Source organism: Podarcis melisellensis (assembly GCF_964234715.1).
Source record: "Podarcis melisellensis genome assembly, chromosome: 3".
Lineage (NCBI taxonomy): Eukaryota > Metazoa > Chordata > Lepidosauria > Squamata > Lacertidae > Podarcis > Podarcis melisellensis.
The window spans coordinates 18,067,358-18,094,773 of NC_138530.1; the positions used below are offsets into that span (position 1 = coordinate 18,067,358).

General features: G+C 45.8%; 1 protein-coding gene and 1 long non-coding RNA gene across 4 annotated transcripts in view; both read left to right on the forward strand.

Annotated features, from left to right (window-relative positions):
• The window catches only part of MERTK (MER proto-oncogene, tyrosine kinase), a 52,944-nt gene that overhangs the window by 4,490 nt on the left and 21,038 nt on the right, over positions 1–27,416 (forward strand). For 2 of the 3 annotated variants that reach the window (XM_081903803.1, XM_081903805.1), the window contains exons 2-9: positions 2,852–3,299; positions 4,859–4,959; positions 7,531–7,704; positions 11,705–11,791; positions 15,578–15,693; positions 22,043–22,226; positions 22,688–22,839; positions 27,052–27,205. In XM_081903803.1, the coding sequence (XP_081759929.1) occupies positions 2,852–3,299; positions 4,859–4,959; positions 7,531–7,704; positions 11,705–11,791; positions 15,578–15,693; positions 22,043–22,226; positions 22,688–22,839; positions 27,052–27,205 (1,416 nt within the window). The remainder of the gene's footprint in view (positions 1–2,851; positions 3,300–4,858; positions 4,960–7,530; positions 7,705–11,704; positions 11,792–15,577; positions 15,694–22,042; positions 22,227–22,687; positions 22,840–27,051; positions 27,206–27,416) is intronic. The other variant, XM_081903804.1, reaches the window with a different exon arrangement.
• LOC309366135 lies at positions 4,968–7,240 on the forward strand. Its single transcript, XR_014166539.1, has 2 exons — positions 4,968–5,376; positions 6,142–7,240. It is a non-coding gene; the product is annotated as an uncharacterized lncRNA (long non-coding RNA).

Genomic DNA, 27,416 nt, shown 5'->3' on the forward strand with positions numbered 1-27,416 from the left:
TTTCTTTCTGTAGAATGTATGGCAACAATTCCCAGAGCTACAATTAAGACAATAGTTTTAACTATCAATCCCTCTTCTGAGGGAACTCTACAAACTGTAGCTCTGTGAGAATGCCAGTTCCCTCTTGGCACCTTTAACAAACTATAGTTCACATGATTTTGGGGAAAGCCATGGCTGTTGGTATGATACTGTTTAAAATGTACAGGGCAGATGGGCCTAGCACAGCTAGCCCTCTGGGTCGGTGGAGTGAAATCCTATGAGGAAAACTTGACGTTGTCGGATCTGTGTAACCCAGAGAAGCAGGACAGCTGAGAAGGAGCATGATAGCAGCCCTCTTCAAATCCCCAGAGGGCTGCCACATAAAAAAGGGCAAAGACTGGTACAGTGGTACCTCGGGTTACATACGCTTCAGGTTACATATGCTTCAGGTTACAGACTCCGCTAACCCAGAAATAGTACCTCGGGTTAAGAACTTTGCTTCAGGATGAGAACAGAAATTGTGCTCCTGCGGCACGGCAGCAGCGGGAGGCCCCATTAGCTAAAGTGGCGCTTCAGGTTAAGAACAATTTCAGGTTAAGAACGGACCTCCGGAACGAATTACCATATTTTTCGCACCATAGGACGCACCGGACAATAGGACGCACCTTGTTTTAGAGGGGGGAGAACAAGAAAAAAAAAATATCCCCCTCTCTGCCCAGCGCCCCTTCAGCAAAGCTCTGCGCAGAGAGGGGGAGAATTTTCCCCCTCTTGTTCTCCCGCTCTAAAACAAGGTGCCGTTTAAGGTGCGTTCAGGCGGCTACCTTGGAAGCCTGGAGAGCGAGAGGGGTCGGTTCCTTTCGACCTGCTCTTTGGGGCTGGCGGGGGAAAGCCCACCACCAGCCCCAAAGAGCAGGTCGGGGAGCAGCGGAAAGGCGCAGCGGAGAGGCTGCTGCCTTAGTCGCACGTCACCTCTCCAGCTGGGAGAGGGTTGCGGGACTATGGCTTCTTTAGCCCCGCACGCGCTCTCCCAGCTGGAGAGGTGGCGCGCGGCTATAGAGGCTCCTGCCATAGCCGTGCGTCACCTCTCTAGCTGGGAGAAAGTCGCGGGGCTATGGCGTCTTCGCTCCATAGGATGCACATACATTTCCCCTTCATTTTTAAAGGGGGAAAAGTGCGCCCTATAAAGCGAAAAATACGGTATGTACTTAACCCGAGGTACCACTGTACTCCTCTCCCCCAGAGGAAAGAATGGACTTCAGTTACAGGACGATATATTTTGGTTGAACTCAGCGTTAGAAACTCAGGTACCAAATGGCTCCTTAAACCAGGGCTACCGTCACCAAAACAGAACGCCTAATAAAAATGAATATACTCCCAAAGATGCTATTCCTATTTCAGACAGCACCTATAGTTAATGATATTCAAAATTCTAAGGAATGGCAGAAAGATCTATCTTAAGTTTATTTGGCAGGGAAGAAAACCCAGGATGAAACAGAAAATTATAATTGACACCAAAGAGAGAGGTGGTTTTGCCCTCTCTGACTTACAATGATACTTTGACGCATCATGTTCATGCTGGTTGAAAGAATGGATCTTACTAAAGAACAGCCTCCTGTTAGACCTGGAAGGACATCTAAAATTTGGATGGCATGCGTGCCTGTGGTACAGGAAGGCTAGGATATATAAGAGCTTTTCAAACCACGTAATCACGAAAAATCTCTTTAGGGTATGGGGGGAAATATAAAAACCTATTAGAAAGGAAAACCAGTGGCGTAGCGTGGGAGGTGCAGGGGGGGCCGGCTGCACCGGGCGCAACATCTGGGGGTTAGGGTTAGGGGGCGCAAATCCACGGGTTAGGGGGCGCAAATCCACCGGTTAGGGGGCACAAATTACTTGCCTTGCCCCGGGTGCTGACAACCCACGCTACGCCACTGAGGAAAACACTGATGTGGCTGTTACCAACAGAAGCCCTGGCAAGGGGAAAAGAATAAATAACATAGAGACAGTAGAGTACATATAGAGACCTGCTAATTGTCACTGGGGAGGATTACAAATTGAAAGAGTATGGAGAGATAAAAGATCATGTGACCGATTGCCTATGTTATCAACAGTTGAGTGCAATATTTAAGCTTGATTAAAAAATACGGATTTGCGGAAAAGAATTCACAGATTGAAAAGGCACTATTAGGATCCAGGGTCAAAATATTATCTAAAATGTATAACTTATTAAAAGGGACGCAGGTGGCGCTGTGGGTTAAACCACAAAGCCTAGGACTTGCCGATCAGAAGGTTGGCGGTTCGAATCCCTGCGACGGGGTGAGCTCCCGTTGCTTGGTCCCTGCTCCTGCCAACCTAGCAGTTCAAAAGCACGTCAAAGTGCAAGTAGATAAATAGGCAGGAAGGTAAACGGCATTTCCATGCACTGCTCTGGTTCACCAGAAGCGGCTTAGTCATGCTGGCCACATGACCCAGAAGCTGTACACTGGCTCCCTCGGCCAATAAAGCGAGATGAGCGCCGCAATCCCAGAGTCGGCCACGACTGGACCTAATGGTCAGGGGTCCCTTTACCTTCACCTTTTTGAAAATTATTACTTGAGTGGGATACGTGGAATCAGGCTGTGTTTGAGAGAGGGTAGTGCCCCATTTGCCCAATGGCCCAGCCTTCACTGAGGTCCCTTCCAAGTCTATGATTCTTTGCAAAGTTGCCTCTCCTGTCAACACCCTCAAACCATCTGAAAATCTGTATTCCATCTCCCAGTGTAGACAAAGGCAAGATGCTGCAGGTAAGGGGGGGGGGGATTAAAAAAGCGTGTAACCCTGTTGAGAATGTTGGAACAAAAAACTTGACAAAACCACGTGTCTTGATTTGCAGGTCCTGTTGAAGCGAAACAAGAAGCGAAGAGATTCAACTCGTTGGCACCCGTAAAATCACACTCACCTTTAAAGGACTCGAACGGTGCACACCGATTTCCCCGCTCCTTGGAGGTCAGGATAAACAGCACTCCCACAATCTATGCACCGACACGTCCCGTAGACTCCAATACTGTGAAAACGAATAAGCTCACGTCTACGGAAGGCAAATCTGCTCACCCTCTTGGGTCGTTTAAGTTCAACCCTACAGTAGGAAGTATCGTGGTTGCGGAGCACATGGACATAAAGTTTAATTGCTCTATCAGTGTTCCTAAATGGCTAATCAACCACGACTCGGTGCTCATTTCCTTGTGGAAGAATGGGAAGGAGCTCGTTGGTGCTGATAGGATAGCCAGCCAGTATTTTCAGTTTGATGACAATGAAGTGACCACCATGATATCTACTTTCAAGTAAGTAACCTCTGTGCAGTTCAAAAGTCCGGTCAGCAGCTGCTTCATATCTTGAAAATATGGAAAAGCACGAGTTAGAATCATAAAGCCTCAGGAGACTTAGGACATGAGTAGAATGTGTGTGTTTATTTAAAATGCATCTCTGGGTTATTTGTGGGGCATAGGAATTTGTTCATTACAGTGGTACCTTGGATTACATACACTTCAGGTTACATACGCTTCAGGTTACAGACTCTGCTAACCCAGAAATAGTACCTTGGGTTAAGAACTTTGCTTCAGGATGAGAACAGAAATCATGCTCTGGCGGCGCGGCAGCAGCAGGAGGCCCCATTAGCTAAAGTGGTGCTTCAGGTTAAGAACAGTTTCAGGTTAAGAACAGACCTCCAGAACGAATTAAGTATTTAACCCGAGGTACCACTGTATTTTTTTTGCAAAATATAGTCCGGCCCCCCACAAGGTCTGAGGGGCAGTGGACCGGCCCCCTGCCAAAAAAGTTTGCTGACCCCTTGTCTACCTGAATTGTAACAAATGCCAGCTTTGATGCAATTTTGGCACTTACTGAAAACTCTCTCTTTTTCCTGCACCTTCACTGGCCACTCCATGGCCCAGTAAGGACACTAAAACCAACAGATTGAACCCACTTAACCTTAACATGGCCTATTAGTTTGTTTTGATGTAAAGGCAGGCTTTTTCACCAGTGTTGTATTTAAGCACGAACTGCATTCCATGGGATGCTGCATCTTAATTGGCATTCCGCCGGCCTCCAAAGATGCACCTGTTTATTCTGATGTCTTTATACCATCATCAGTCAATCATTTTATTTGTATGCCACCTTTCTAAAGTTAAAACCGTGTTCAAGGCAGTTTATAACATATAAAAAAATTACATAACTGCAGAAATAACAATAGTAGTCATGAAGAATAAACAAAATATCAAATTGAACCAAACCAACCAAATGGAACAACTTCCACATAAATCATCAGATACAAAATAGAGATACTATAAAAATTTCACAGCAACAACCCCCCACCCACAACAAAACTCCCTAAACAACAGCCCCATCCAAGATACTTTTCAGCAGCCTCATATTTTGTAGCTGGAGTCAGTCCGGGCCTTACCCTTCCAGGCCAGGTGGGAAAAGGCCTGCAAAGGAAGGGAGCAGGTCTTCCAGGGCTCACAGCCAAGAGCCTGCTGTTTTTTATTGCTGTGCTATTTTATTGCACATTTTAATCATGGGCAGTTATATTTTAATGTTTCAATTGAATCATTTTATTGTGTATTTTAATTATGGTATATTTTAATTATCCCATAATTTAACAATTGTGTGCAATTAACTTTTATGTCTTCTTGGCACTCGGTAGTATTGAATAATAATAATACCATCCATTGTTTTCTTATTAACCTACTAGCCATTCTGTTTTGAACTGCAATTTTATTGTTCTTTTTTTGGGGGGTGGGGAGGATACACAGTTTTCTTACTGTGTATGAAAGGTGGAATAGAAATGTTTTCTAAATAAAAAAGCACAATTTTAAATCTTTCCCCCACTTCTCCCATGCAGTATACCCAATGTCCTACGCTCTGATAATGGGTCGTACACCTGCAAACTGAAAGTCAACAGCGAAGAAATTGTGTCAGATCCTATTTTGGTTCTGTTGGAAGGTATGCTTAGTTTTGAAAGAAAGCCCTTGATAATGTAAAACTGTGGATGAATAGCTAGCTTGGGAGATTTTGTATAACAAATATGAGAGTGACTATTGTAAGAGAACTGGAAGAAAAAAATTGACTAAACGCAGAACCAGTCTGGGAAATTGCAGAAAAACCTGGAGGAAGATGCCATTTTCAGGCAATTTCTCCCCATTATCTTCCGGTAAACCCACATGGCGTAGTCTACAAAGGTCAGTAGATCACCCCGATACTGTGGAGAAGCTTTTTGAGGAGTAAAGGGATCTGCAAGACGGAGAAGGGGAGAGAAAAGACCCCTTGTATGAACGGTCTTCCGTTTGCAACCCATGTTACGTTCACAAAGGCAAATGCATATACAGTATTTTATCCATCTGCTTCCAGAACAGAGGGCAGGTGTCAGGACTGCCTCCAGGTCCCAGCTCACAGAGGACCAATGCCCAGTTGATTTAATGTACAAAAGTCTTTATTGAAGTTTCGTTTCCATTTCAAACCCCAGAGCGTGCAGCCCTACGTCTTGACTTCAGATCGGCGAAGTCCCCTCTGAATCACTACCCCTTCCGCACCAGTTTAAGATCCTGGCCCGGCTCCACCTCCTCCGCTGTTCTTTCCTCCTCTGGGTCCTTCTGCCCCCTGGGGTTTCCTCCCTTCTGGACTCTTCTGACGCTGACCCTCCTGAGTCTTGCCCTTCCTTCCGGCGGGCTTTAGGACCTGGCTCCCCATCCGGGCTACCTGCTGTGCCGCTCGCCTGTACATTTGAACTTGGCGCGCGCGCCCAGCCGGTAACCTTCCTCCTGACCGTTCCCCCACTCTCCGATGTGGGCGTGGTCAACCCTGACTCATCTCCTCTCGCTGGTGGCGAGAACACTGTTCCCGATTCCTGGGACTCCTCCCCCCTACTGTGCTCTGGTGGGGAAGCTGGTCCTGATTTCCAGCTGCTGCTCAAGGAGTCCCCGCTGGCCCCTTCCTTCTGGGGCTTCCCCTTTGGCACCCCCCTCGCCCTGGCCATGGGCGCTCCCTTCTGTGAGTCTTCCGATTCGCTGGTGAGACTCGTGGAATCTCTCTGACCACTGTCACTGCCTACTCCCCCCTCGGATTCCTCCTCCTCGCTCTCCATTTGCTCCCTCTCCTGTGTCTCTGCTCCTGAACCCCTGACAGCAGGCATCCTTGTTTCAACTGCACGATCGCCTGGTCAGTATTGCCTCCTGGCTTCTCACTTTCCCTATGCCCAGGTAGTCAGGATCGTGCTGCAATCAATACCTGGGAGTGTATTTCCTTCTTGAGTAGAAGTGCACAGAGTTGTGCCGTCAGAGGCAGAACTGTGTTTTCTGGACAGTTCTCTCGTGCTTGTGAACTGTAGTGGGGCTTCCTCGAGGAAACCCTCTCTTTAGACCAGGGATAAGGAATCTGGGACTCTTTCCATGCAGTGGTAAATTTTGAAGTGTTGGGAGCAAACCACAGTGGCTTGCATAGGGGAGTACACAAATTTGGGATGCTCCATTGATCTCAGTGGTGCTTATTTCTGATTCCACGGGGTTGACTTGTCAAACGCTTTAGCAAAAGATACGTCATCAGTTCGCGTTTCCAATTAAAAGCTTTCTTGCAAAAAAAGTGTTCCCATTCAAAATGGTAGGGGGCAGGGGGACGCCCATCAAATAAAAGGAAAGAAGTGTCCACCTTGTACTCTAGTTATCTCTCACTTGGACTACTGCAATGTGCTCTATGTGGGGCTACCTTTGAAGGTGACCCAGAAACTACAACTAATCCAGAATACGGCAGCTAGACTAGTGACTGGGAGCGGCCGCCGAGACCACATAACACCGGTCTTGAAAGACCTACACTGGCTCCCAGTACGTTTCCAAGCACAATTCGAAGTGTTGGTGCTGACCTTTAAAGCCCTAAATGGCCTCGGTCCAGTATACCTGAAGGAGCGTCTCCACCCCCACCATTCAGCCCAGACACCGAGGTCCAGTGCCGAGGGCCTTCTGGCGGTTCCCTCGCTGTGAGAAGCCAAGTTACAGGGAACCAGGCAGAGGGCCTTCTCGGTAGTGGCACCTGCCCTGTGGAACGCCCTCCCACCAGATGTCAAAGAGAAGAACAACTACCAGACTTTTAGAAGACATCTGAAGGCAGCCCTGTTTAGGGAAGCTTTTAATGTTTAATAGGTTATTGTATTTTAGTGTTCTGTTGGAAGCCGCCCAGAGTGGCTGGGGAAACCCAGCCAGATGGGCGGGGTATAAATAATAAATTATTATTATTATTTGTCTCTTTCTCTCCCTTCCTTTATGCTAAAGCCTCGTTATCACTTTGGTTCACTTGCCAGAGGAGCAAGGAGGGTCTGCCAGTTGCCCTTGGCTCTCCGGCAGATGACATGATTGCTCTTGCTCTGAAAAAAACCCCAGGATACACACACACACCTAGGTTCCAGATTTTAAGTTTGCCATGATGGGATCATCCCTACTGATCTGTGTCATTACAGTTTGCTCTTTGGAGTTTGCTCTTGGTCTCTTAAGTCTGCCTAACCATCCTTTCTCTCCTGTTGTGTGGCAGGACTGCCGTATTTCATTAAGCAGCCCCAGGGGCTGAACGTGACCCGGAACACGCCCTTCAACCTCACCTGCCATGCTGTGGGCCCCCCTGAGCCCATTGCGATTCACTGGCATTGGAACAGCAGCCAAATTACCAAGAAAGCTGACATTTCTCCTTCTGTCTTGGCCGTGCCAGGTGAGCTGAACAGTTTTCTAGACAAGTCCCTTTGATGGGCTCTTGTGTCTTTAGTTGGTATGTTGAAGAAGGAATTTCATCAGGTGTTGCTTGCTGTGCATTAAAGATGCAGGAGCTCTCTGGAACCAGATGCCATCTAAATACTTTGGACCACAGCATCCAGCATCCCTGACTGTGGACCATTTTATCTGGGCTTCTGGGAACTGAAGTTTGGGGAAGGCTGTTCTAGGAGCTATTGCTGGGGGGAAAGGAGGAGCCCTTGTGGCATTTTTTCCCCTTGAGATAGCCACACAATTTCCTTGGTTTAAGGGATTGTTAATAATGGGTGTGGTCCCTTCAAGTGGCTTATCTGGTTCTTACCAAAGCCTTTGAGAAAATCGTTTCAGCATTGCAGAATGTGGTAGGCATTTCCTTTTTTTTAACCATTTTAAAATAGCTTAGCTAATTTTCTCAGTGAAGTCACTTTCAAGGTTTGAGAACTCGAAAAGAGAAAGAAGACGAACTCCAGTTAACCAGGGATTGCCTTAGATTGCAGTCTTTCTTTTGAGCTTTACTTTCTGCTGACCTGAATGAAATCTCGCCTCATTCCATGGCCGCACGTCTTGTTTTCTGAAGCGAGCTGCTGCTTATCTTGCTTGGCTTTCAGCCAAAGGCCTTGCAAACTGCATGCTTGGGAAATCTGAGGTTCTTCAGAAATTTATTAGGAGTTGCAGGAAGAAGGTTGGAAACCTCACATCAATAACAGCTGTTTGGCAGTCGAAGAAACTGCCCTGGCACAATGGTGAGGGCTCTCCATACTGGAGGTATTAAGCAGGGGTTGAGCAGTCATATTTCAGGGGTGTTGTAGCTGCGCGATTCCTCCATTGACCTGGAGGCTGGACTAGATGACAGCAAGGAACCCAACTCTAGCTTCCTGTGCTTCTATCAGCCTTGTAAATTAGACTTACCAAAGTTACTAGCCTGCCAAGAGACTAGTCTTTGTTTTCATGCTGGTTATTGAGGAAAACTTTTATCCAACATGGAAGTGCAAATTGCCAGCCTCTTAGCAGGCTAATTTAAAAATTGCCTTCTTCCAAGGTGGAGGAGGGATGGGTGGATTAAGAAATGAAATCAATCAGAATTTAAGGCAACGTTAAATTATCTAACTTTGGGTACGTGATTCCAAGTGTGGTATTTTAATCTTCCCATGACTGAGTTGGAATGAGGAGAACCTTCCACTGAGTTATCCCTGGAGAGATACAGATTTTTGGCAGGGGGGGAAAGTTGCAGACCTTAAAACATCAGGAAAACTCCTGCTGTTTAAGCTCTGCAAAGTTTTTCTTCCTTGGTTGTTGTTTTTTAAAAATAAGTAAAAGAAGGAAGTTGTCTTTTTAAAAATCAGGTCACCCCAGCCATCTACAAATAACTCTGTCCACCCACCAGCCAGACTGCAAAGCACTTCCCACAGGAGGAGAAGCCACAAGGCGAATTCTGCCAAGCCTTGCTGCTTGTTCAGCTCACATCAGTTTCTGCAAGGGCTTGGATGGAATAAGGCCCCACTAAAAGGGAGGGCAGCAACAAGGCTGGGTAGATCACATTGTGCCTGCGAAGGACAAGCTGTTCTTTTTACACCCAAGCAACATAAAGGGGGGGGGGCGGAATCCTCGGTTGTCTCTTCTGCTTTTGGCTTTATTGCTTCTCAAGAAGTGAATCTTACCTCTGCCCAAAGCCAGAGCCTTCCATCTTAGGTGGAACTAGGTTGGCCAGATGGGGGGGAAAGACAAGGCTTCTGCACCTTTAATAGCTGGCTACCTGGTGAACATCCATCTTCTGCACACAACTATTAAAGGTACAAGAGCCCTGTTCTCTTTTCCATCTGGCCACCTTAGGTAGAGTTTAAAGTAGAATGAATGAACAGAAAAGCAGTGGTTATATAGTGGTATCTCGGGTTACATACGCTTCAGGTTACATACGCTTCAGGTTACAGACTCCGCTAACCCAGAATTAGTATCTCAGGTTAAGAACTTTGCTTCAGGATGAGAACAGAAATAGTGCTCTGGCGGCAGCGGGAGGCCCCATTAGCTAAAGTGGTGCTTCAGGTTAAGAACAGTTTCAGGTTAAGAACGGACCCACAGAACGAGTTAAGTACTTAACCCAAGGTACCAATGTAGTAGGGACGCGGGTGGCACTGTGGGTTAAACCACAGAGCCTAGGATTTGCCAATCAGAAGGTCGGCAGTTCAAATCCCCATGACAGAGTGAGCTCCCGTTGCTCGGTCCCTGCTCCTGCCAACCTAGCAGTTCGAAAGCACGTCAAAGTGCAAGTAGATAAATAGGTACCGCTCCAGCGGGAAGGTAAACGGCATTTCCGTGTGCTGCTCTGGTTCGCCAGAAGCGGCTTAGTCATGCTGGCCACATGACCCGGAAGCTGTACGCCAGCTTCTTCGGCCAATAAAGCGAGATGAGCGCCGCAACCCCAGAGTCGGCCATGACTGGACCTAACGGTCAGGGGTCCCTTTACCTTTACCTTTTACCACTGTAGTAACAAAAAAACTTGTATTGCCCTTTCTACAAGCCCAAGTGTCTAAAAAACACATATTCGAGTGAAGATTGGAAGAATGTCTGACTATAGTCAACTCCTGAGTAAGTGTGTATAGGATAGCCTTACAATACAATCCTATGCAAGTCTACTCAGAAGTAAGTCCCATTGCATTACAGGCAGCTCAGTTGGGCAGAGGGGAATCCCATTTCCTTCTGCCTTCAGAAAACCCAGTCAGCAAGCCCTGGTTTAGGGGTGTAATCCTGAAATGCGAAACCAGTGGCCCTCCAGATATTATTGGACTCCAACCCCCTTCAGACTTAGCCAGCATGGCCAATTGACAAGGAAGATGGCAGTCGTGGTGCCAATAAGGTATGGTAGCCCACAGCCCCTCCCCTGCCTGGTGTAACCTCTGCTTTTGTCCTCTCCTGACGTTTGGGACTCCTGCCAGCTAGTCTATAACATGGATAGGCAAACTAAGGCCCGGGGGCCGGATCTGGCCCAATTGCCTTCTAAATCTGGCCCACAGTCGGTCCATGAATCAGCGTGTTTTTACATGAGTAGAATGTGTGCTTTCATTTAAAATGCATCTCTGGGCTATTTGTAGGGCATAGGAATTCATAGGAATTCATTCATTTCCCCCCCCCAAAAAAAAATATAGTCCAGCCCCCCACAAGGTCTGAGGGACAGTGGACTGGCCCCCTACTGAAAAAGTTTGTTGACCTGTAGTCTATAACATCTGGAGGCTACCAAGCTGGGGAAGGCTGCTGCTGTAAAAGCAACCGAGCTGGCAGTGTGGTGCAGTGGTTAAGAGCAGTAGTCTCGTAATCTGGGGAACTGGGTTCGCGTCTCCGCTCCTCCACATGCAGCTGCTGGGTGACCTTGGGCTAGTCACACTTCTTTGAAGTCTCTCAGCCTCACTCACCTCACAGAGTGTTTGTTGTGGGGGAGGAAGGGAAAGGAGAATGTTAGCTGCTTTGAGACTCCTTCGGGTAGTCATAAAGCGGGATATCAAATCCAAACTCTTCTTCTTCCTCTCTTATTCACTGACGGTTTGTCAGACATTCTCCATTTCATGACTTTGTTCTCTGCTTGGCCATATCTACAGCAGACGGCATGGGCAGGTTTTTAAATAGCTCTGTCAAAGTGTTCAATCACTTCTTTGGCAAAGGGAAATAATTTTACGAAAAGAAAAGAAAAGAAAAGAAAATGAGCCAGTCTTTCCCACAGAGAATCTCCCTTGCGGTTAGCAAAGTGCCACACTCGAGATGTTTATCCATATCGTCACAAACAACACCTGGGAGTCGGGTTTCTTTCTGTGGTCTTGTGTTCAAGAAGGAAGCCAAGTTGGAGGAGAAGTGGTTTCAATGGCTTTTTCTTTCTTCCTCTGTCACATTCCCGTTGGCCACCTTGCTGAGATTCTCGTTTTGTTCCGCCTTACTTTGATTTTATGATTTATAGCCTTGTTTTAACTGGGTTGCAGGTCTGAGCGAAACTGCTGTTTTCCACTGCGAAGCTCATAACGTGAAGGGTGTGGCTACATCGACGGAAGCCCGAATCAATATAAAAGGTCAGCCATAAGTATGACATGAGCTTGATTGTTCCTGCTAAAGCCTTGCTGGTGCACGCCTGCAATTCTTGACTGCTTCCAACTTGCTCAGGTTCAGATATTCTGCGATGAGCACACAGGGAGTGTTGAGAACCTGCCTGTATATCAGTGGGAAGCTGCGCGGCCAATTTCTGGACAGCATTTGTTCTGCGTGATTTCTCAACAATTGTCGGTAGCGATGAGGTAGAGCCTGAAAGATGATTCAGACTGAAATTTGCAATTTCTGTCATGATGACCCCCAACATTCAGGTGGAAAAAAAGATAAGGTTCTTGCACCTTTTGTAGGAGGCCCAAACACTACCTTAAAATGCCTGCTGGAATAAGTGGTTTTTTATTATTGAACAGCATTTTCATGCTAACTTCCCTAAGACACATACTTTTTAAAATCTTTGTTGGAAGCCACCCAGAGTGGCTAGTGAAACCCAGCCAGATGGGGGTGGGGTACAAATAGCAAATTATTATTATTATTATTATTATTATTATTATTATTATTATTAGCATGCTAATAGAGACATATTTGTACGCTGCATTTGCTTGGGGAAGTGCCACCACAAAATTTGGAAGAGTGGCCATTTAGAATAGCTGTGTTTCAGTTTGTGCACTGTTTTGGGAAGAGCAACTTAGGGAATTTTGGGTTAAAAGGCAAACAGGTTTGCCCCAAGGGTGGTGTCCTGCAGTGATGAAGGCTCCGGGAATCTCCTAGCAGTGATGGAGCAATGGAGTCTCAGGTCCTTTTGAGTCTTCTACAGTGGAGTCTTCTAAGTCAGAGGGTACCAGTGCTACATCTTCAGGCCAAGGAAGCATCAGTCCTGAAGGTTTGACTGGTAGCAGGAGTCTGGGGGCTAGTCCTGCATGCCTTTCCTCTTGAGGTTCGGGGTCCTCACCTCCATCACCCAACGGAGAGAAATCCTCGTCCCTGACCCTGCATGTGCTTACAGCCATGTCAAGGCGATGATTCTCACTGCCTCTGCCCTTGCAATGTTTGGAGAAAAGCTCTAGGTCAGAGCTTTCCAAACCTTTCATGTTGGTGACACATTTTTTAGACATGCATCACCTCACGACACAGTAATTCAGTTTTACTAGCAAACCAGAGGTTAAACTAACCCCTTTCCAGCCCCAGGAGAAGCACAGGGAGCGTTTGCACAACACACCTACACACTGCAGCCGACACACTAATGTGTCACAACACACAGTTTGGAAAGATCTGCTCCAGGTCCTATTTGGCTCTCATTGATTTCATTGGAAGCATGATGGGGGTCTTTTGATTTCGGATGGGCCTGAATATTAAATAGATTGATTTAAATTCATATGTTTTATCTGTTATGATTGGCCCCAATTTATTTTGGGCAGAAGTGAATCCTCTTGTCCCTGATTGACACACATTGTAGGGGACTTTATGTAGTGGGAGAGATTTTTTTTAAGATCCTGGGATAAATGCTCAAGTTTGTTAAGGTATTCCATTTAGCAGCAGCCTAATGTAAAAATGAAAAATCCCCTTTCTTTTCCTTTGTTTGCTCTCCAGGGATCTTCCTAGATTTAGGACTCAGAAAGAACACAGTTTACTTCTAAATAAGGCAAATTATTATTTTGGGTCCTGAACAGAGATCATACTTAGCTCTGCTTTGCTATGTCTCTTGCAATGTGTTCCAAAAATAGTTCATAATTCTGTATTTCCTCAAATGGTCAACTAATAGTTATTCCATTATTTCTTTCCAACCAGTTCAACGCGCCATAAAACAGATTTTGAAATTGCGTGATTTTTTTCCCCATGGAACCAAAGGCACAGATCCTTATGGATTCTCATCATTTTTACAAGGGATTCTCTCAAACCCACATTTATAGGTTGATTGTTTTGTGATTAGTTGTTTTTGTTGTCATCGTATTTAAAAACCATAAATATCTGTAAATTGGATCAGTGGTTTTGTGGTACTGTCAAGCACCAGATCTTTGATTTTTTACTGCATGTAAACTTTAATTTGATGCTGGCTTTTTTGGGGTGGGGAACCTTGAGAAGAACCACACAAATCTGTATTTATCCTAATAGATCTGACTATTACCCAGATTTAACAACAAAAAGCAAGCAATAGGTCTGTGTATGCACACAATATTTTTCTCTCTTTCTTTCTTTCTCTCTCTCTGACTCTCTTTTCTCCCTGCCAGAGTAGCGATGACTCAGGGGAAGGGGGAGAGAAGCGATTGGGGTAGGGGGTTGTTGCCCAAAACACTCTCTCAAGACTCCAAATGTGTTCAAGGTTGGTGATCCCTGAATAAACTGGTTGCCAAGCCTTTTTTAAAAAACCAACAACACTCTTGTTTGTTCGAGACAGATTGGTTTTTGGCTTGGATAACACTGTTTCTATTATTTTTCTAAAATTACTTGTGTTTCTAGCTTGCTCTGGGAGCTAACAGCAACTTAAAAATAAAACTGTATAACTCAAAATTCATTAAAACCAGACTGTGACGATGTGTAGATGTATAGTCAGGAGCAATGTGTGTTTGTGTGAGCAGATGTTCCTGCACTGTCCCTTCAGTGCCATGTCTGGAACACTCATACAGAAGAGACTGACACTTATTTAAAGTCCTTTATGGGATCTTCACCCATTTTTCTTAACGGTGCTTTGAAGCTGCAAAATCAGACATGGGGAACCAGTTGTGGCTGGACTAAAACTCTCATTATCCCTGATCTTTAGCCATGCTGGCTGACACGGGTGGGCACTGAAGTCCACCCTCTGGAGGGCCACAGCTTTCTCATACCTGAGCTAGAGTGTTGCGCTTAGACTCAGGAGACCTGGGTTCAAATCCCTGCAGGCATAAGCACTGAAGAAGATCCCTGCAGGATCAGGCCACTGACCTATCTAGTCCAGCATCTTGTTCTCACAGTGACCTGAATGCAATAGCACTCTCCTTTCTGCAACGGTTGTGAGTAAAAAAGTGTGGTGTTGTGCTTGGCAGGCCAGGATTGGGGGGGGGGGCAGATCACGTAAACTTACCCTGAGCATCTTGGAAGAAGGGAGAGGAACATATACAAACACAACATCATATTATACCTGAAGGAACGTCTCCACCCCCATCATTCTGCCCGGACACTGAGGTCCAGCGCAGAGGGCCTTCTGGTGGTTCCCTCACTGCGAGAAGCCAAGTTACAGGGAACCAGGCAGAGGGCCTTCTCTGTAGTGGCACCCGCCCTGTGGAACGCCCTCCAACCAGATGTCAAAAAGAAAAACAACTACCAGACTTTTAGAAGACATCTGAAGTTAGTCCTGTTCTGTGGGAAAATGATTGCTTGTACATAAGAGCATCATTTTCCCACACTGTTCAGGGAATCTTTTAATGTTTAACAGACCACTGTATTTTAATACTTTGTTGGAAGCCACCCAGAGTGGCAGGGGAAACCCAGCCAGATGGGCGGGGTATAAATAATAAATTATTATTATTTTATTATTATTACTAAATGTCTTTTTTGGCTGCCGTCCTAAGCACACTCCCAGACTCTTAAATCCCACGGAATACAGTGGAACTTGATTTTGAGTAAACCGGCATATAGGATAGCAGGCACTGTCTGGTCATAATTTGGCAAGCGGATGGCTTGGCCGTTTTTATTTCTGCCCCCTCCCCAAAGCTTAAAATGGAGCAATTCTGATGGTTTTGCATGGTGTCCAGAAGGCCTGGCAATGGTGTGTGTGTGTTTGTTGTGCTGGCTGCCATATTCAAGCCCTATTGCTGACGATCTTGCTCTTTCTAATGCAGGAATTCCTTCCCCTCCTCTTGAGGTGCAAGTGAGGAGCAGAACAGCTCACACGATAGCAGTGTCCTGGATCCCAGGCTTTGATGGCTATTCCCCTTTGAGCCGCTGCAGAGTTCAGGTATGCCTTTATGCGTTCTTCAGCATTTGTGTGGTTGCTTTTACCTGATGTCTCATATGGTACTTCCAGCGCCGTCATATATACAAATCTCCTCAGAAGTAAGTCCTGTTGAGGCTTTCTCCCCAGCAAGTGAGCATAAGGTTGCAGTCATCAGTACTTCCCTGTCCTCTGTTGCAAGGCTGCAGAATATGGGAGGGTGTGGCACTTCTTCTGGGTGCACTGCTGCAAATCAGGATTTCCCTGCGTGTCTTAGTTTGCCTTCCTGCAAAGGGAAGCTTGAAAACAGAACTAGTGTTATGCAGAAGGGAAATATATCTAGACCCTGCGATGGTCACCAACCATTTGGACCTTGATGTGGTTTGTTCTTTCGGCCTGTTCTTCGTGTTCATCTTTTGGCTGGACAGGAAATGATACTTTGCATTTTTTAGCATTAAGTATGATTTTTACTGTTTGGGTTATTTTATTTTATTGTGTTGTGTGTGTTTTTTTGTAAGTCGCTTTGAGGCTCTTTTTAAAGCAATGAATAAAATTGAAAATAAAGAATCAGCTGCTTCTCCTCTGTTAACCTGGGTTCCTGGAAGCCAGGGTCGGCTAAAGGAAGAATAGGCAAAGGGTGAATGGAAAGAAAAAGAGAGAGTCGCCTTCCTCATTGCTCGGAGTAATATGCGCAACTGGCATTTTCAGTTCTTCTTAAAGAGAATTCTGGGTGGCACATGTAGGAGGAACTCCGATCAGAGTTCATAAGTGAGTCATCTGAGCTACCGAGGTCCAAGTGGCTGTTGTCGATTTTATGAGTTCAGGGTACAAAAGCCTGGCGTCAACTCTTTCAATGTCTGCCTGCAAGAAATTAAACAGCAAGCGCCTGGTGATGACTGGCTCAGTCATGCAGGTGAAACGTCAACACAGCTCCCTTTGAGTTCATTCATTTACTTACATCTGTAGTCCGCCCTTTCCGTCAGGTTTGAGGGGGAGAACAAGAGCAGAAGATCCCAGCGCAACAGAATGAAACCTTGCTGTCTCACAAGTCCTTTGCAGACCTAACCCAAAGCATTGAGGGCCAGCCCAAACAGGTAGACCTCAAAATACTCCTGAAATGTGCTCAGAGGGGCGAGTTTCAGGTGTCAATATCTGGGACAGGCACAAGCAATGCCTCTCTCTTGCCCTTGCTCTCAGGAGCTGATGCGTAAGCTTTTTGCAAACATCCATTACAGGTGTAACTGACTGCACAGTGGAAAGAAACAAGGTGCCACTTGCTAGCTTGGCTTTCAAACTCCACATGCTCTAGGCATCCTTTGTGCCAGAGTCTATGTGCACACACCCAAAGGCTGCCTATGCACAAACTGCCCTGGTCAACAGTATGGGTCGGGATTGTATAGTTACTGGTGCCAGATTTTGGGAGGCCTTGAGCAAGAGGCTCTCACTGAGCCCCCCCCCCCCATCTCCAAGCAGGCACAGCTATAAGATGATGGTCGTTTGCATGCAGAAGAACCCAGGTTCAGTTGCATCCCTGAGAGAGAAACCTGTCTAAAACTCTGGAGAGCTGCTGCCAGTCTGTGTAGGCAGTATGGTCTGACCTGGTGTCAGACAGCTGCCTATTCTTTTATGATACTGTACAGAGAACACTTTGGATCTCCTTTCCCCAGGAGATCAGATGAGGTCCCTTCTTTTTAATGCTTTTCCTGGAAGCAGAAACCTTTTTGTTTCCCAAGTTGTTGAACGTGCTGGCTTAATGTGTGCGGGGTGTCTGTGTGTTTTCCTGTTGCTGTTCTTAAATGTTTAACTCTGGCTTTTATGGCGATGAGTTTAGGTTTTACTGCGTGTCGCCTTGAGTGCCCTCTGGCTGGAGAAAAAAACAACAAGGTTGGATCCTGCCCCTCCTGTGAATTCTGCCTTAACTATTTCAACTTTCAAAGATCTTGTTGTGCCGGCAAAACGCTCTGCAGTTTTTAAAATGGCCAGAAGTTACCAAGCGAGGCACCGTCTGCTTAAGCATTTGACACATTTCACAGTAACGCTGAACGCAATTTATCTCGCTTCCCTTCGGTCACGCCGTGTCAAATGAACAGAACTGTGTGGATGTTGGAGCGCAGCCAAATAGTTTTGGTATCTAAGCGGTTGGCGTTTGGGGTTTCTCAGAAGCCACCGGCTTCACAATAACAGTTTGTGCATCCTAAATTCCTGGGGGGAGGGTATTTGTGGGCTGCCATCCTCCACATGGTTCAACAACTTGCATCCCATTGATTTCTGGGGGGTGGAGGCAGCCTATATATTAGGGCTGCAGCCCCTAATGTAGCTGTTGAATGCTGAAGCAGGGGGTGTTTGCTTGTTTATTTCGCATGGAGCAGTGGCGTAGCGTGGGGGGTGCGGGGGGGCTGGCCGCACCGGGCGCAACATCTGGGGGTTAGGGTTAGGGGGCACAAATCCACGGGTTTGGGGGGCGCAAATCCACGGATTAGGGGGAGAAATTTACTTGCCTTGCCCCGGGTGCTGACAACCCACGCTACGCCACTGACCTGGAGAAATGGGATACGAGGAACAACACTCTTGCCATCCGGCGTTTATGACCTCGAAAACACAAGGATGCTTCAATTATTTCGTTGCTGCCATTTCAACCCATGCTTCCCCCAATAAAAGAGCACCTTCAGTGCAGAAGGTTTCCCCCATATCTTCACAATGACCCTGCAAAGTAGGTTAGGCTGAGAGCAGATAACCGGCCAACTTTGCAGCTGGACAGGGATTGTGAACTAAGTCTCCCTGCTCCGTTTAACATTCTGCTGCTGGTGGCAATCCACATCCCATGGAAGCTGCTAGTTCAGGCAACAAAACACCTTTGCATGTTCTGAGTGGTCGGGAGGACTGATCAGACTGATCAGGAGAGGTCGGACTGATTTGCTGCTGGAGATGGGGAAAAGGGTGTTTCAAAAGCATGCTAGCGATTGCCAGAAAAGCAACAGGATTCTCCGGTTTAGGGCAATAAGCTACGGAGCCACAACTTCATTAGTGTCCAGCTGCACATTTATACACAAACTCAAGTAACTGCATCCTAACAGTATCTGTTAGGATCTGAAGAAGTGTGCATGCCCACAAAAGCATATACCAAGAAGAAACCTAGTTGGTCTCTAAGGTGCTATTGGACATTTTTTATACAGTGGTACCTCTGGTTATGTACTTAATTCGTTCCGGAGGTCCGTTCTTAACCTGAAACTGCTCTTAACCTGAAGCATCACTTTAGCTAATGGGGTCTCCTGCTGCCGCTGCACCGCCGCTGCATGTTTTCTGTTCTCATCCTGAAGCAAAGTTCTTAACCTGAGGTAATATTTCTGGGTTAGCGGAGTCTGTAACCTGAAGCGTATGTAACCGGGGGAACATATTTCGACTGCATCCCAACAGCGCTGTTTTATTCTTTTCTTTATTAAAAAAATATTTCTTCAGGGGTGATTTTGACTAGGAGAACAGCAGCAAGGTGGCAGGTACCTGTTCCCTTGATTCTTTCCTCACCACTATCGTTTCTGGCAGAAAACATTTTTGGAAAACAGAAAAATGGGGCAATGCTGTAACTCAAGAGAAGGGCATGTGGGATGGTATTCAGCTCAGTTTTACTCTTGAGTAGTCCCATTGAAATTAGTGGACCTAATAGACTCGTGTTCATTAATTTCAACGGGTCTACTCTGAGTACAACTTAGTTGAATACCACCTGTGCTTTGCAAGCAGGCAGTTCCTGCTTCAGTTTCTGGCATCTCCTGGCAGGACTGGGAAGGGACTGTGGCCGTGACCCTGGAGAGCTGCTGCCAGTCAGTGTTGACAATATTAGCTGAATGGACCAAGTAGATCCCTATGTAAAGGGATGGAGAAAGCATCATTTTCCATTCTTCCCTGTATTTGTCACATGCACCGCCGCTTCCATTCTGCTGCAGTCCGCCTTCTGCCACAAACTATGCTGTTCATCTTGTTGGTGAAATTATGCAACCCACTTAATTTCGTTGTTCCACTCCATTCATTTAAATGCAAAGGAAACTCGATGCAAATGGCAGGGGGCTAAAATTCAATGGCGTATTGTTTGCAGACCAAAAGCAACAGCAAGAGTAAATATTCGCTGGGTTGATTTCCATTCTGGACATTGGTTGAATAAGTGATTTCTGCTCCTGTTTCCGTCAGAATCTGCCAGCATCCCTAGGTTATGTGCAGAACAGGGAAAAATCCCAGGCAGAGATCCGTTGCAGAGCCACAAGATCTCATGGATTAGTGACCGAGCAACACCTTCTGAAACTAAAACAGGTCACAGGGACTCTTGGCTGGAAGCCACAAGCCCATTGCTCCCTGTTCTTTCCATGGCTGGTTGTAGACCAATGGAAAGCCCCAGGATGCAGGCAGAAACCCAACGTCCGGGGCAATGCAGGGGTGCAGAGTCACATCCGCACAGCAGGCCGCCCTTTGTGATCATGCTCCGCTTTTAAATAATTGTTTCATTCAGCTGAGGAAGTGCCCTTACATGCAGATAACTGGGCAGCATCAGGATTTCCTCTAGCTGGGTCTTGTTCCTAAGAAAGGTCAGGGCATTTCCCCCCCATATCTCATTTTGCACAGATGTATTCCTTCTAGTGCCGAAACATAAAGGCATCTGTGAGCCTGGTTATTGCGTTTCCTATGTGATATTTCCACAGTATCAGCTTAAGCAGCACCAGTTGCCTTCTGGAAACTCTAATAATCTGCTTTTGTGAGTTGCGGTGGGTGGATCAGGAACAGGGTGATGCCTTTCCTTTCTCGATGTTGTCATTTCAATGGTATTTGATGCTGCATTCCTGCTGAAACTCCGGAAATAGGTTGGAAAATAATAATATTTTTAAAGAAACCCTATGACTTAATATTCTGTAACTGGCCACTTTACAGATACTGTAATAAAGGAACAGAATTTCTGAATTCGAGAGCATTCAGAATCCCCAAGGCAAGACCGCTTTTAGAGCTCTTAGCATTTGATACTCACAAAACCAGGCAAGAATTACTATGGTGTTGATGTTTTTAAAAGGCGGCGTGGCATGTGATTTGGTTTGGTTCCATTCCCTGGACCAAATGGCCTCAGACACCTTTGGGAACACAAAAGCCAGTAAGGTGATGGCAAATGAAATACACCAGAAACAGGAACAGCTGGTTTTGATTACACTTGTGTATTTGCCTGCCAGAGCATCTGGTAGCATCAAGGGCTGCTTAATTTTCGTTTTCTGTCTGGTGGTGTGCAGCACTGAAGTGAATGCTGCCAGAGATGAGACTAGATTTGAGCAATACAGGCAGGGAGAATGAGACTGGGTTTTGCAAAAAGAAAAATAAAGATAAATGTGCCGTGTACAATGTAAAGGTAAAGGGACCCCTGACCATTAGGTCCAGTCGTGGCCAACTCCGGGGTTGCGGCGCTCATCTCACTTTATTGGCCAAGGGAGCCGGCATACAGCTTCCGGGTCATGTGGCCAGCATGATTAAGCCACTTCTGGCAAACCAGAGCAGCACACGGAAACGCCGTTTACCTTCCCGCTGGAGCGGTACCTATTTATCTACTTGCATTTTGACGTGTCGTGGGGATTCGAACCGCCGACGTTCTGATCAGCAAGTCCTAGGCTCTGTGGTTTAACCCACAGCGCCACCCGCGTCCCTTGTACAATGTACTTGGCTTGTTTTAATGATAATTTGAGAGGGGCAACGAAACAGAGAAAAAATGGTTCTCCACTGAGGGTGAGAGTAAGAATCATTGCCTTGACTTTTATTTGGCTGCAGGTGGGAAATCACGTGGCTAAATACAAAGACTAAATGTCTTTGCGAAAACAAACAAGCAGACACCCTGCACACCAAAAGATAGCAGGTCAGGGATGAGGGTTCTAGTTTCTCTCTGCCATTCTTATTTTCTAGCTACAGGGATTTGTATGTTTGTTTTCTCTCTGGACACATCTAGTCACATAAGCCCTGACTGTGAAGATTTGCAGCTCATTTTATGACTCAGGTGAGAGCTAGGCCTAGGCAGATTCAGGAATTTCTAGTTGCTTTCCCTCTTCACATGAGTAATGCATGGAGAAAATTTGGTTTGACCCCAAATGTGTTTCTGAAGCTTGTGTTGGGCCTTGAAACCTCTCTTCCTCTCACCTTGGGCACTTCCTGTAACTCTGTGGAAAGGAAAGTTTCCCCATGTGCTCAGCCCAGAGCCATTCCTTGCCGTTCAACATGCTTATTTTCTGTGGCGATAGGGCGGGCTTGCCACTTCTCTTCTTGCAAATTACACAGGGCTGCTGGCAGATAATTGTGCCTGTAGCTTTGGAACTCCTTGCTGAATCATCTTTGCCTTAATCATTTTTGTTCTTCATTTCAGGTGACGGATGCTTTTGCACCAAGCAATGCCTCTGTGTTGGTTTTCAACACTTCTGTGCCCCCTCATCTGTACCGTATTCAGAATCTGGGGGCCGTGAAGGATTATAACATCTGTGTTTCTTGTATGAACGAAGTAGGCTGGTCTGCCTTCAGCCCGTGGATAACTGCCAATACAACAGAAGGAGGTAAGTAAAACAAACTATTTCAGGGTTAGCAAAGTCTGTAACCTGAAGCGTCTGTAACCCAAGGTACCACTGTACTGTCAATTAGGATAGCGGCTGCTGCATGGGAATGTAGTTGTGCGAATGTTGTGGGCACCTATTGGACAGCGCCAGTGGCATCACTGATGATGAGCAACGCACCCACCCACCCTGCTCTCGTATCTGTGCCATTTTCTTAGCAGATGGGTATTCACTTTCTGAGCCACTCAAGCAGTGCATGTAGCCCTTAAAAAAAATTAAGAGTGGAAGACACTAGCAAGCCCTACATACCCTGTGCCTATCTTGTGATCTACATACATTTGTTTTTGTCTTGTTCTTTGAATGCTGTATGCTCCCACCCCAACAATTCTGCAGCTTGCATCTTCCCAAAGTCAACAAAATGGGGAAATGACCAGCCTTCTGTTTTTCCACTGTGTGTTTTTCAGCTCCCTCTGCTCCGCCTGGGAATGTCACGCTCTCCGTCAATGAGTCCAGCTCTTCTGTGATCGTCACGTGGATAAAGCCTCCCTCTGCACAGATGAACGGTGAACTTCAAGGCTACAGCATCTCTCATGTGTGGCAGAATTCAGAGGTGTTTGTAAGTATTGAAACAATGCCTTCATTCACATGTCACCCTAAACAGTGGTTAATGATAGCCAAGGTTTTTAGACCAACAGGAAACCTTGGTTTGCCAAGCATATTTGAATTGTATTTTATAAACCATAGAGAAGCAGTAAGGCTGGGCCCAATGATCAACTATGGTTTGCTAAACTATGGTTTATAAACTATGGGTTAGTGTTACATGCCAACCAGGCCAGTGAACAACCCAGGTTCCTATTGACCAGAGCTTTTAAAGTTATTTTGAACACTGATTAAGGGAAATGCAGGTACTGATGTATCGCACAAATGCAACTAAGGCAGAGTGGTGAATTTGCTCAGGGAAAGGGATGTTCCCTCTGCAAATGGCCCCAGATATTTAGCAGCAGTTAAGAGATTGAGGTGGCAGTCCTACACTCACTTATCTCATGGTTAGTCCTGCTGAACTCAGTAAGAATGTATTTCTAAGTAGACGTGCACAGGATTGCACCGTGAGGCTCTTAAGATGAATGCTCCAGACTTGGCATTCATCCTATACCCCTGGTTTTATGAATGAGTGAAGAAGATTTGGCCCTAAAATCGTCAGCTGCTTGTAGCTTAAAAGGATGTTTGGGAAGACCCTGCGATCTAATACTTTGAAGCCTTTTGTGTTTGCTTATGAGAGCATTGCAAAAAGCCTGTTGAACGTCGAGACCTTGTCGAGTGTCTTACTCACAGCAAGCCTCACTCATCCCTCCCAGCCTCTGAGCAGGTAGAGAACGGCAGTGAAGTCCCCAATTTTATCTGAAATGTGTCGGCCTACATCAGAAAAATTGTGGCATCACATAGCTACAAGTCCCATGAGGAAGGAAAAAAGAAAACAAGAAGTTTATACTTGTGATAGAAGCATGATCTATAACAGATCCTGATTCCTAGTTTAGGTTTCCACTGAGTTGGTTTTATTTATATTAGACTGGCTTTTTGAGTCCAAAGTTTGAGGTATTGAAAAGAAACTGCACCACGGCTCACCAAAATCCTATGCATGCTTACGCTGAAGTAAGCACTGCTGTGTTCATTGGGGCTTGCGCTCATGTCAGTGTGCAAATGTTTTCGTTGTTTTCAAATCTCCCATGGAAGGGGGGAATGTGATTCATGCTTGTTTTCTGTACGACTTGAGTTTTCTGTTCCCTTTTTAATGTTTTTGGGATCTGGAAATCAAAGGGCTCAAACCCACTGAAATCAGCAAAGTGATAATATGGTCTTGTGACTAGTCTAGGGTGGAGACGCAAACTCATCAACTTGTCTTAACTAAAGGTCACTTCCTTCATCCTCAGAGAAGGAAAGCATAAATCTAAGCATCTTCCCTCTCTAGAAAAATGCTGGATGCCAAAACTTTTAATATCTAGGCAGTTCACATTCTGCATGTGCCTGCAGCTTCTGAGATGTAATAAAACACACTCCATTGTTTGCTCTTGAACATTCCTGAGTACGACAGAAAATCATTTGTTAGGCTGTAAGTTCTTAATGAAGCCCTTTCAAAAGACAAGTGGCTTCTAGGAACAGGACGGATTTATTATGCAGCAGAAGTTGCTTAGGCAAGAGTTTAATACACTTTTAAGATGGTGCAAGGGACGCGGGTGGCGCTGTGGGTTAAACCACAGAGCCTAGGGCTTGCCGATCAGAAGGTCAGCGGTTCGAATCTGCGCAATGGGGTGAGCTCCCGTTGCTCGGTCCCTGCTCCTGCCCACCTAGCAGTTCGAAAGCACCTCAAAGTGCAAGTAGATAAAGTGCAAGTAAGCTCTGGGGTTGCGGCGCTCATCTCACTTTACTGGCTGAGGGAGCCGGCGTACAGCTTCTGGGTCATGTGGTCAGCATGACTAAGCCGCTTCTGGCGAACCAGAGCAGCGCACGGAAACGCCATTTACCTTCCTGCTGGAGCGGTACCTATTTATCTACTTGCACTTTGACGTGCTTTCGAACTGCTAGGTTGGCAGGAGCAGGGACCGAGCAACGGGAGCTCACACCATCGCGGGGATTCGAACCACCGACCTTCTGATTGGCAAGTCCTAGGCTCTGTGGTTTAACCCACAGCACCAGTAGCTTAGGGCCTCATCAAACCTAAATCTGGCCCTGCTCCAGATAAACCACAAGCTGTAAACCAAGAACAAACATTGGCTATATAAAGGGGTACATAAACAGATTTGACTTGTGACCCTTCATCACCACCCTTTGCTCCATGTTAACCAGTATCCAATTCCTCCTTTGTTAAAGCGTCCCCATTTTGGGGTGGTGTGTGTGCCAGTCGGTCTATTAACGATCAGCTGAGAGCCTTACTCGTTTCATAATTTTGCCTAGTTCCTGTTTACAGAGACCTTTGATACAGCCTTATTCAGTTGAAGCTGTACTACCGTAACAGCTTCAACTGTAACACATTGCCCTACCGTAACACATTGCCCTACAAAGACACTGAGCATTACATGCCAGCCTGCCAGCTGGACTGTGAGTCACAGAAGAAGTTATTTTTTGTGTGTTTTGGTTTTCAGTAGTGGTTTCAGCAGGAAGCAGGACCTGTCGTTCTTTCAGCTGTTCAGCTGACTCACTAGATGTCCAGGAAATAACAGGGAATTTACGGGAAAGGGAATCTCTTGTTTCAAATCAGATATGCTAGCGTTCTTGGAGGGATATCTGGCTGGGATGCCGCTGCGTCACTTAAGCTTATTAAAACAATTTGCTTTGCTCCTGCGTAAAGGTGCTTTAGCTGTAAGTGCCCAAATGCCCATTTCGTCTCTGGAGGAATTCTAGCTACAAGCATGGCATCTAAGATCAAAACGGCACCTTGCCTGTCTGCTGAATTCCCATGTACACAAACAAATATCACAAGTGTTAAGAGAATGCCTAGTTGTCAGAATTAATATTTCCGTTAATGGCAGTACTGCTTTAAACACAGGTAATTTCCAGACCATTAGTAAACACTCAAGAATATCTTAAGGTTGCAGTCCTGTGCATGTTTACTTAGAAATAAGTCTCATTATTGTTAATTGGGCTTATTCTCAAGCAAGTGGACATAAGGTTGCACTCTGATGCTCTGTCTCAAATATTCATGGGCAAACATGTGAGATGAGGTTGGCTTTGGGTTCCCGAGATTCCTGAAGCCCAGTTATTTTGCCTGTTCTCTGTTCCTTGTATAGCGACTGGTTTTGCCCCATTTGTTTATCTTCAAAGTGGCACTTTTTATGTGTTTAATTATATTTATTGATCCTTGTCCAAAGTTATACAAAAGTTCATATCCAATACAAAGTATCTTTTCATAATACACTGAAATAAAAGAGATGTTTCATCTTAAAAGTAACGGAGGTGGAAAGAAGAAGAAAAGAGTAAAAAGGGAGGGAAAGGAGGAAGGAAGAACGAAAGAAGAGAGAGATGGAAAAAAGAATAAAGATAAAAAGACTCCCGGTTCTTTGTCCTGCAGCTAAATATCATATTCACTCATTAACTTCCAACCACTCTATCTTCCATAAACCAATATTTTTTCAGTCTTCAAATCCAGATATTCCAAGTTTATTCTCTCGTTCACACAAAAAAATCCATAAAAGGTTTACAATCCTTAATCAATGTCAGTAATGGTTTTTCTCTAATTAAACACATTAACTTTGTGGTTTAAGTGGTGCTTCTTGCTGGGAACATTCCTGTGGCTTTGCAAATTCAGAAAGGAGTGGGGAAAGGCTGAGCACAGAGAGAAAGCAATGAATTTTATAAACCGTTCCCATCCTCGGCTTTCTGATAGCACTCCAGTTTGGGGAGTTTTTTGTTCGTCTGTACCCCCCTCTTGATTATTTGGCTCTGCCTGTAAGGAGGACAGGTTTGCACTGACGGGGCTTGATGGTCCACAGCTGGAAGCTTGTAGAACTGGGTAAAATTTATGTTGAATTTTGACTCTGGCAGTAAGAGCGTTTACAAAGAAATGCTGGCCAGAGCTACCATCCCGTACTTGGAGTGCTATCTTCACGGAAACTGTGGCTCTCCATGAATCAATAGCTGTTCTCGTGACATGAGCGCTGCCTGTTTATGTTCAGCAAACAAGCATGAAATCTGATCTGGAAATCTGTTGAATGGGGATAAATGTTGGCTTTTCAGCTAATTATCTAGTCTAATGGGAGGAAATGGGTCTACGAAGGGGAAAGTCTTTCCCCATTAATTCCTCTGCGTTTTAAAGAACCTCTCCCCCCCTTTGCAGCAGAATCTCTCTTCGCGTACCGGTAAAGATTCCAGCGCCGTTCACATTCCAATCGTGGCCATCAATGCAACCTGCATGGTGCGAGTCGCTGCCATTACAAATGGCGGAGTGGGGCCATTCAGTGATCCAGTGGCAGTTTTTATTCCAGGAAATGGTAAGTTGGACTAATGTAGTGCGATAATGAGCTAAGGGACACTTGCAGCCTGGCTGTTTCTTCAGGTGGAATTCAGTGGCCAACCTAGATGGCTTTAAAAAGAGGATTGAACAAAGCATAAGGCTATTAGCCACAATAGCTGTTCTCTGCCTCCACAGTCAGAGGCAGCGGTGCTTCTGAATGTCCGTTGCTGGGTACCACAGGTGGGGAG